Source organism: Perissodus microlepis, chromosome 3 (assembly GCF_051167445.1).
Source record: "Perissodus microlepis isolate ML-2025 ecotype Zambia chromosome 3, ASM5116744v1, whole genome shotgun sequence".
Taxonomy (NCBI): domain Eukaryota; kingdom Metazoa; phylum Chordata; class Actinopteri; order Cichliformes; family Cichlidae; genus Perissodus; species Perissodus microlepis.
The window spans coordinates 49,833,580-49,844,458 of record NC_140463.1 but is presented as its reverse complement, the minus strand read 5'-3'; the positions used below and the strand labels follow the sequence as shown (position 1 = coordinate 49,844,458).

The 10,879-nt window shown below is 41.4% G+C and overlaps 1 protein-coding gene across 2 annotated transcripts; it reads left to right on the top strand.

The window, feature by feature from the left end:
* On the top strand, positions 1-9,872 carry snapc2 (small nuclear RNA activating complex, polypeptide 2). Of its 2 annotated transcripts, XM_084916823.1 has the most exons (7): positions 1-294; positions 1,369-1,542; positions 3,439-3,559; positions 6,280-6,368; positions 6,462-6,891; positions 8,097-8,185; positions 8,443-9,872. In XM_084916823.1, the coding sequence occupies exons 1-7, from the start codon at positions 85-87 to the stop codon at positions 8,758-8,760; spliced, it is 1,431 nt and encodes a 476-aa protein (XP_084772949.1). In that variant the 5' UTR covers positions 1-84; the 3' UTR covers positions 8,761-9,872. The 2 variants fall into 2 exon arrangements, with proteins under 2 accessions (XP_084772949.1, XP_084772943.1); XM_084916817.1 differs by having other exon boundaries at positions 6,280-6,891.
* Positions 9,873-10,879: the final 1,007 nt, after the last annotated feature.

The window sequence follows — 10,879 nt, the reverse complement described above, 5'->3', positions numbered from 1 at the left end:
TGCTTTGAGCTTTACCTAGCAATACGTGAGTAGCAGGAGCCTGTGTTGAATCTTAAAGTTAATTTCGTTTTAACTCAGGCGAACATGAAGCCGCATCCTCGCGTTACTCGGACAAAGTGGTCTGACAGACTGAACGCTGAGCCGGAACGTTCTGGTAAATGCAGGTGGCATCGAGACGAAAAGAAGAAACTTGTTGTTGCCCTTAAAAGACTGAATAGCAGGACCGCCGCAGGAAAAACAGACATCGACTGTGCCTTCCTGAGAAAATACCTGCCTACTCGGTCCCTTTCAGAGGTACGGCCCTCATACAGAAACGAAGCTTTTCGTTGGTACTTAAGTCAAAACAAGTCTTTCGTAAATATCCTTTTTAATTTATATAAACAGAAAGTAAGGAAGTATGTGTTTGAGTGGTTATTTGTTTGTTTTAACAAGGAAGGACTAAAACAAGGAGGACTCCTTGTTAATAAGTCTTGAATCTGTATATTTCCCCTTAAATTGTAAGGGACGTGTATTTGTGCCCAGGAAAAACTTCAGATCGTTGCCAATGCCAAACAGCTCAAATTTAGTGTCATTTATTGGATCGGATGATTAAAGTCTGAAGAAACTGGAAATATGTGTCCCCAGCAATGACAAACTTTGGATTTCCAGTGAGATAGATGACATCCCACACCATCACACACTTCCTTCACCAAAAGCTAAAAGCTGTCACCTTATTGGTGCAGCAAGCAGCATAGCGTCCTCCGTGTATCCAGACTGCCATAGACAGAATCTGGACTCATCATCACCAGAGATAATATTCCTCCACATCTTCAGGTTCCAGTGCACATGTTGCTAATACCAGTGCAAACAGTCATGGCAGCCTTATGAGGCCAGAGATTGGCCGTGTGCTGTCTATGCTAGATTGTCTGGAGTGCCATATAATCCTGCAAATCTGTAGAAGACCGCCTATGGTTCCTAAGTGCTGACATCTCCCATTATGTCGAACTTGGTCTTCAATTTGGAGATTTAGGACCAACAACACCAGCTTAAGGTTGCCCTATGGTGTGGGTCAGTCAGCGTGGCATACTGTGACCATGCTCACAGGGACCTGACTGTCAGCATCTTGTCAGAATAAGTTGTTTGTCATTGGTAGAGAAGATTTGGCAAGTTTTCCATCTTTGTAACCATGCTGCAAATGCATTTTCCTTAGAAACATGACAGCATTTAAGGGGACTAAAAAGCATGAGGTTTATTGCCAAATATTGTTACAAAAAATAATCTAACACAAGATTCCTTACTTTTTGTACTGAGTTTATATTTTTTAATTTTTGTTTATACTGTGTGTGCTGACTGTGCATAAAGACACGGACTGTCCTTTCCCTCCTTCAGATCCAGTCTGTGGTTGAACTTCTGAAGAACAAAGTGCTCTTAAATGCCAGGTTGAAGCTGAAAAGGCAAAGGAGGGAGGAGAGGAATGTTAGAAAACCCATTGAAGAGTGGACATGCATGGCTTCGTCTTTAGTGGGAACCCTTGAGGAAACTATTTCCACTGCTTTCTCTCAGGTAGGCATTTTTAAAATTTAGTTTAACTTTATTTATGTGATAATTTAAGTAAACAACAAATCCTTCACACAACAACAGGGAGGTCCATCAGTCATACTTCAGGATAGATCTGTTATCAGTAGGGAGAAACGAGACCCAGTATTTTAATTCATTGGGATTGTTATTCTGCTTGCCTATTGGTTCCACTTATTGGTTCTACTTGCACTTGTGTACAGTCAGCTGATTTCAATTTGTGTGCCTGTGGAGAAAAATAGTGGCGCAGTCTACAGCGTGGATATGGACTGAACTTTTATTTTTATTGAAGAAAAGGACAAGAGCATGATGATAAGTGCAAACTACATCCAGGACAGAAAAACAAATCTCTTATTATACTGCTAACAGAACTTCAGCTCTCTGCAAACACCTGTACAGACAGGATGCTAATGCTAAGGCTAAGTTACTCAGACCCCAGCCCAGCAGCCAGAACTGAACTTCAACAGTTAACAAGTCAAGCTGCAGCCTTCTTTCCTACCTGTTCATGTTTCTCAAGTTGAATTGCTGTGGTAATCGGTAAAACGTCTCCTTGTGCTGATTGTCATCTTTGCTTTGTGCTGTCTCCAACAAAGAGGGGGGAAAGTGGTGGAGCCTGTTATTTATACCCAAAGACCCACTGACAATCTCTTAATTGAAAAAGACTCATAGACAAACAGGCAAAACAAAGTTTTTCAAAGTATATCGTTTCACATATTTGTATCAGAGAATTTTTCCCAGTACTTTCCGAATCTTATTTGAGGTAGCACGGGGTGGGTGCCAGTGCCCAACCAGTCTACATGTCTTTTGTGAACTTGCAGAAGGAATCCGACCGTGTCCCTTGGAGTATTCTGTGAGAGGTGCTTTTGGAATTATCGACCGTCTAGCTCGTTGTTATGAGTCATTTGGTCCTTATGCAACTGTTGCAAGAGCTTCGTTCGCATTGCTAGCAATAAGTTGGATTCGTTCCTTCCCCACCAATTCTGTTCAAAATTTTTATGGACAGAATTTAAATTGGGTGGTCTCAGAATTTCGTCTCGGCTCTTTGCAGATGATGTGGTTCTGTTGGCTTCATCAGGTGGTGGCCTCCAGCTCGCACTGCAGCGGTTCACAGCCGAGTGTGAGGCGGCACCTCTGAGTCTGAGGCCATGGTTCTTAGCCAGAAAAAGGGTGGAGTCAACGACGAGTTACTGTCCTAAGTGGGGGCGTTTAAGTACCTCGGAGTCTTGTTGAGTGATGAGAGAGGGGGGTGCAGGAAATCCACAGACAGATCGATGCTGCGGCTGCAGTGACGCAGATGCTGCACCTAAAATTGTGGTGAAAAGAGAGCTGAGTGTTCCGGCCATCCCAGGAGGATGCTGCTACTCCTCCACATCGAAAGAAGCCAGTAAAGGTGGTACGGGCATCTAACATCTTCCTGGGCGCCTCTTGGGTGAGGCGTAACAGGTATGTTGCGCCTCTTGGGTGAGGCGTAACAGGTATGTCCCACCAGAAGGAGGCTCCAGGGCAGACCCAGGACATGCTGGAGAGACTGTATATCTCAGCTAGTCTGGGAACACCTTTGTGTTCATCGAGATTAGCTAGAGCAGCGGTTCTCAAACCTTTTATGATGAGTACCACCTCAGAAAATATATGGCTCTTAAAGTACCACCTTCATGAGCTTGGCTGATATAAAAATGAATATAGCTTTTTCAAAAAAGACAAATCAATAATGTGCAACTGTCGCTCGTCTTAATTTGCAAGGAATAATTCTTGCTGCATGTAAATTAAACTAAAGTTTTCTGTTCTTTGCCTTTAAAATTCCTGCTGATAGTTACATTTGTGTAGTTAAAAACACGGTTGAATCAATGTTGTTCTCCCACATTCTGTTTCTCTCTGTGTTTTCAGATGCTGATCGTGTCATCTACAGAGCCTTGCACTTTAAGAAATGGTGACCCTCCCCAGGTGCACAGACCACCCACAGATGGTCGTACCATCCCTTTGAGGCCAATACCGGTGCCAGTGCAAGGTACAAACCTGTAGCTCCTCCAACCACCTCTCACCATCATGTATTCAGGATAGTGGGGCAACGTGGCAGCTGCCAGAAACGAGAGCCCGCTCCTTTTTATTTTTAATTGTAGCCACCCTTGTATTGAGACCATTTCTGATAAACGTTTGGTAAGCGGTAAATGGATCAGTTGTCTCTCCCAGGTCCTGTGTCAGGTCTTTGTTGGATTTCTTGTTTTTGACTTTCAGATACTGTCCATCTGCTGAAGATAGTTTTTTAGACCTGCTACTACTTGTTCAGTTGACTGAGTGTTTTCTAAGCGCACACTGCACAGTATGCTGATATACGTCAGGTTTTTGGCTAATGGCTCTTTTTGAATCACATTGTTGGTGCAAAAATATATAATTTTTTGTACTGTCAAATTGTGTTATCTTTCTCAGTTATTTCAGTTAACATGTTTTTTTTATGTGCTAGTTAGAAAGGGCCTATAATTTGAAACTGGTTGTTTCATGGTTTCATGGTAAATCAGCCATAAAGGGCTGGTCTTGTATTTTTATCACACTGGATGGAATGAGGGTGGGCAATGCCAACACTCAAGTTCGTGTATGCGGTAACTCGAGAATGAAGTGATGTAGGAGTTTCAAATTGATATCATAGGTATATCTACCTAAAATCTCAGTGACCTCGGCCCCAAGGTCAGGGGTCAGAGGTCAAGTTATCTGAAAATCTTGTGACTGTGATAACTGGAGAAGGAAGTCACCTAGGATTTTAAAAAATGATAATCTAGATGTATCAGCTAAAAATTTCCAACAACTTTGAATCTCAGGGAACTTGACCGTAAGGTCAGAGGTCAAGTTTTCTGAAAATCTTTTAAACGCCATAAGTTGAGAATAAGGCATTTTGGAATTCAATTCAATTTTATTTATACAGCGCCAAATCACAACAACTGTCGCCTCAAGGCGCTTTATATTGATTCAATTCAATTCAATTTTATTTATATAGCGCCAAATCACAACAAAAGTCGCCTCAAGGCGCTTCATAGATACAGAGAAAACCCCAACAATCATATGACCCCCTATGAGCAAGCACTTTGGCGACAGTGGGAAGGAAAAACTCCCTTTTAACAGGAAGAAACCTCCGGCAGAACCAGGCTCAGGGAGGGGCGGGGCCATCTGCTGCGACCGGTTGGGGTGAGAGAAGGAAGACAGGATAAAGACATGCTGTGGAAGAGAGACAGAGGTTAATAACAGATATGATTCAATGCAGAGAGGTCTATTAATACATAGTGAGTGAGAAAGGTGACTGGAAAGGAAAAACTCAATGCATCATGGGAATCCCCCGGCAGCCTACGTCTATTGCAGCATAACTAAGGGAGGATTCAGGGTCACCTGGTCCAGCCCTAACTATATGCTTTAGCAAAAAGGAAAGTTTGAAGCCTAATCTTGAAAGTAGAGATAGTGTCTGTCTCCTGAATCCAAACTGGAAGCTGGTTCCACAGAAGAGGGGCCTGAAAACTGAAGGCTCTGCCTCCCATTCTACTTTTAAATACTCTAGGAACAACAAGTAGGCCTGCAGAGCGAGAGCGAAGTGCTCTGATAGGGTGATATGGTACTACAAGGTCATTAAGATAAGATGGGGCCTGATTATTTAAGACCTTGTATGTGAGGAGCAGGATTTTGAATTCAATTCTGGATTTAACAGGAAGCCAATGAAGGGAAGCCAAAACAGGAGAAATCTGCTCTCTCTTTCTAGTCCCTGTCAGGACTCTTGCTGCAGCATTTTGGATTAACTGAAGGCTTTTCAGGGAGTTTTTTGGACATCCTAATAATAATGAATTACAGTCGTCCAAGGTCGACCCTACAATAATACATACAGAGAAACCCAACAATCATATGACCCCCTATGAGCAGCACTTTGGCGACAGTGGGAAGGAAAAACTCCCTTTTAACATAAAGAAAACCTCCGGCACAACAAGGCTCAGGGGGGGGCGGGGCCATCTGCTGTGATTGGTTGGGGTGAGAGAAGGAAGACAGGATAAAGAAATGCTGTGGAATCCAGAGATCCATACCATAGGTGCATCTGCTTGGAGGCTGAAGGGTCTGACTGTCTGACATTATTTATCTAGATATATTTTTATGTTTGAGTGTTTCATAGGTCAGTGTGAAATGATTGACAAACAACAAAAACATTCCCCCTGAAGGTTCACAGTGCATCCATAAAGTATTCACTTGGACCACAATTTGTCATGTTACAATGTCAAGACCAAAATGGACTAAATTCATTTTTCATAGCAGAAATTCTACACCTAACACCCCATAATGACAAAATGATAAGTTTGCTTGAAATTATTGCAAAGTATATCAGGTGTATAAGTATTCACAGCTTTTGCTCAATATTTTGTTGAAGCAAAATATGCAGCAATGACATCCTCAAGTGTTTTTATACCATAAGCTTTGCACACCTATTTTTGGCAGTTTCTCCCAGTCTACTTACAGAACTTCTCGAGCTCCTTCAGGTTGGATGGGGAGCACCTACTTTTTAACAGGAAGAAAGCCCCAGCAAAGCCGGGCTCAGGCTGCCATCTGTTGCAACTAGTTGGGGATGAGGGGTGTTAGGCATGACACAAGACGCTGTGGAAGAGAGCCAGACGAGGCCAAAGGGTTCAGTCTTTGTTTGCCATATTTGCCATATTATTGTGAAAAAATATATTGCAACTAAAAATTTAAAATGTCCCTCTCTAGGTCCGCATCCGTACACAAAGGCAGTCCAGTCACCCAAGACTCCAGCACCAACCACAAGGCCATCCAAAACACCGCCAGCACCATCTCAAGTATGTAGCATGCCAAACGGCACAATCTGTCTACCACAGCAACAGCCTGCGCCCACATTTGAAACTTCTGACAAGCCATGTGTATATCTACAGACTGCATCTCTGACAGCGACGCCAGAGAAAGGACCGCTTCAACCCCCTTCTAGGTCTTCGACATCTCCAAGTCTTAGCAGGTCATTAAACAAGACCACCCAGCAGCCCACCACCATCGCTATCACCTCCACCTCTCAGTCTTTGTCTTCCAGCCTTAATGTGCCCGCCTCTTGCTCTGCCACTACCCTTACTTCAGTCCCCCGTTCTGTATTATCCACTGTTGCCTCTTCAGCCATTTCCAGCTGCTCCACACCCACTACTCTCCCACAGTCCGTCTCCGCCACAGCATTTCATGCCAAGTTTGGTCGGACCAACAAATATGCCACAAAAGACATGTTTGGTGTCAAGTGTGTAGTGGACTTTGAGAGGATCTATGGCTTCTTAAGTACAGTTCAAAAACCGAATCAGGATTGTCAACTCACTCCCATGGGTAAGCATCGCTGAATATTATGGCAGAATCCTTTTGCAACAAACACATTGAACATGCTGAATTTCACACGTAAACCTTTCCAAAAATATCTTGTGAATGTGAAAACTTAAGTATGACGTCATCTAGGATTTTCAAATGTAGACCGTAGGTGTGTCTACCAGGAGGCTGAGGGGTTGCACTGGTGCCCGTCAGTATTTTATGTTTTTGAGTAAATGTAATATTCATGAGGTTAATGAAAAAAGGTTTGTTTCTGTCTTCAGAACAACAGGATGTCTTCACGAGAAACAAATCAAAAGTTATTCATGGTAAAGCTGTACTCAAGATGTGCTTCTTAAATGTAAGACAGAGTTTAGTTTGCTAACAGTCGGGTATTAGTCTGTGATAGAATAAATAATAAAATAATACAGCAGTTAACTGTAATAGTGAAAACTCATGTCTGTTCACATTTAACGACTTCATTTGCACTCAACAACTTTCTTGTTCTGTAGGAAAGTAAGCACAATACAACCAGCTGATGGCAATCTGTCTATAAGTCGACAGCAATTATTTGTCTACCTTCAACAATGTCTTTGGGAGTGATTGCAGTCTGACTGTAACTGTCTGCAGCAGCGTCCCCTCCCATCAGGCAACCTGTGAATGTGCAAAACCCTCAAGCTCCGGGAAACCATTTTGGTCATCACAAGTTGACCCCAAATTGTTTGGACACTTCATAAAATCTAAACACAAAAGCAGACAATGATAGATCTTTTAAAGCATATATTCAGTTCATAATAGTACAAAACAAGTTCTCAAATGTTGAAACTAAGAGTTTTTTTTATTGTATTTTTTTAAAAATAGAAGCTTATTTTACATTTTATGCCGGCAACACCCGTCGGTGAAGCTGAACCAGGGAGTTGTTTCTCTCTGTGCTCCATCAACTCAGGGACCAACAAAGAGACTGAAAGAGTTTGATATTTTTTTAATTAAAAATTGAAGAAACAAAATATAAAACCAGGGTACACCTACTCTGTGAACTCCTTTTACACTATTATGAAACAGTCTTGGTGCTGTCTTTGACCAAAGCTTCACTAAAAAGGAAAAACTGTGAAACGTGCATTGTGTTCTTGTTCCTCTGGTTACTCAAAATATTGGATCGATCTTGAAAGTTTGTTTATAGCTTTCACTTGATGAATTTACATTTGCTAATAATACATTTTGTCATCCAGAGAGTGCCATAGTGTTGGACCTTTTAATGTCTCTCCCAGAGGAGCTTCCCCTGCTAGATTGCAACAAACTGCACAAACATATGATCCAGGTGAGACCTGCTGCTTACACACAGCCATCGTCTTCATGTGATCAGGCTTTGAAAGCCCTGAAATTGTTTTTTCTTTTGAGGATAAAATTACTTTGATTGAAATAAATTTCATTCTTGGCTTTCACTGGAGGCCGAGGATAGTTTGTGATCTGTGCTGGTTAGTTTTTGTCAGCCGTCTGGCTTTTTATGTTTCTGGCAGAACCTAAAAATAGGAACTTTTTTTCTCCAGTGTTTTGATGGGACCCTCTATGTTTCAGATGTACCAGTGTCTCTCTGCCCCCGCTGACTCTAACATGACAAGAAGAAGGCTTCAAGAACTGGATGATGAACTTTTTACTCAGTTAAAGGCACTAGTTCCTCAAGACCATCAGAATCCTACAGGGACTACCGACAGCACTAACGTCACGGACGGTGAAGGAAAGAAGTCACTGATACACAAAGCCGACAGCCAATCAACACAGAGCTCCACCACATTTAGCAAATTAGATTATTCAAATGTGACGCCCCCTCATCTTAACCCTTTTATTGTGCCGCTGACACTGTTAAAGCGTAGACAGGAATCCATAATTATTTAGACATTATTGTTGTTGTAGTGATTTTAAACCCATTACTGAGCTTTCAGCTCATCACAGTATGTTAAGTGTCAAAAGCTCCTGCTAATTGATTTTCTTTATTTGTTTTTTGAATTACGTGGGTCCTTATTTCAAACTTTCGAACTGTATCATTCATGCAAAGCTGTTCTTTCAGCTCATTATGCATTTGGGACATTTAGCTTTTTTTTTTAATTGAAATGTTTCCTGCAGATAACTGTTTGACTTTTTAATATAACTAAACAACACTTCCAAACAGCACTTTCAGATCTTTCATCTATGAGAATGGCTGAATGTAATAAAACTATATTAAGTATTCCCTTGCCTACCCAAATCCTTTAATTCAGGTGTTCCGATCACTTCCAGGAACACAGCTGTATAAAATCAAGCTCCAGGCCTGCAGACTGGTTCTAAGTACATTTGTGAAAGAATGGGTCGCTGTCATAAGCTCAATACATTCCAGCGTGGTACCGTTACAGGATGCCCCGCCTGTGCAATGCAGAATATTCCAGTCTGCCAGTAGTATAACAAAGTGAAAACCACTGGGAATGAAAGCCTTCAAATTAGCTTGAGAGCAGCACGTAGACGGCTTCATTGAACGGGTTTCCGTGGCTGATCAGCTGCATCCGAGCCTTACATGAAAGGTTTTGGATGCAGTGGTGTAAAGCACTGGACTCCAGAGGACACGTGTTCTCTGGAGTGATGAATCACACTTCTACGTCTGGCAGTTTGGGTAGAGGAGTCTGGATTTGGGGATTGGAGAACAGCGGACCTGACTGAATTATGCCTGCCTATTCAGCAGCTGCTGGGACCTGGAGGAGGAAGAGCAATAGATATGCAGCTCATTCATTGGTAACTGTTACCAATGAATGAGCTGCCAACAGTTCTGTTCAGCACTGTCTACAGAAAGCATTGTAAATAAAATATCAGCATATTTTGATAAATACAAAAAAGTACAGGAAGTTGGAAACATGTAATTTTATTAAGTAGACCTAAAAAATGATAAATGAAATTAATACAATGAATATTCTGTCCTCACAATTGTTTGAGAAATGTTAGACAGTTAAAAAAGTTCAATAAACCTGTATTCTTGAAAACGCGTGTCTGTTACTGTAAAACATAAAAATAAAGTGCATGACTATGATGTACAATGTAGCCACAATGGCATATGAAGCACCACTCGCGATATAACAGTTCTGTAAGCAAAGTCATCACCAAGTTAACGCAACAAAATCCCAACCCTTGTTAAACTGGAAATTGTATGTATGCATAAAACGTAACAATGCTCAGCATGGTAAATTAATCAAATTGGACTGTTATTGGCATCCCATCGACCAACACTGGCAAAGTTATTTCATGTTTGCTAGCGAGCTAAAAGTGAAGCTAAGAGATTCTAACAATATTATACATCTTTACTTGTGGCATATTTTAATGTTCACAAATGATTTTCAGTACAACTTGTTTTATGTAATTTTATTTTTTGTTTTATTTTAAGTTTGCCAAAACTTTACGAGTCCATTTTAAATCCATGAATCTGAGTTTTTCTCTGTAAGGATTATTGTTGGGTCTACCTTAGAATATAAAGCGCCTTCGGGTGACTGCTATTGTGATTTGGTGCTGTATAAATAAAATTGAACTGAATTGCTGTAGCTCACTTTTTTCAGCTGTAACATTGAAAGCATTTCTTTTACCGAGTTGTTAAAAGAAGGAGGTTTGTCTAATTTCCAGTGAAGAAGAATAAACCTTTGAGCCGTGACTGAGGGGAAAGCAATCGCTTTTAGTTGTGGAGACGAAACCATAACAGCTTGGGCAGGCATCCCAAAGGTGGAGATGTGGGCCGATGGTGAAATTGTTCTGTTGCATGTGTATGAAAGACCTACACATTCTTGTGAATTTGTGTAGCCAAGGGCACCCCCAAAACATATTCCCTAATGTGGTTGGAACCTGATTGGCATCTTGCACATGCTACACTCACAGTTGGATACATTTTTGCTTGTCTGTAACTAAGTACTCTCTTAAATTGTATCAAACATTGTCTAATACAGAACGAAGATGCGTGAGTATTCTCTAGACAGAGCTGCCAGAATTTTTTGGGAATTTCCAT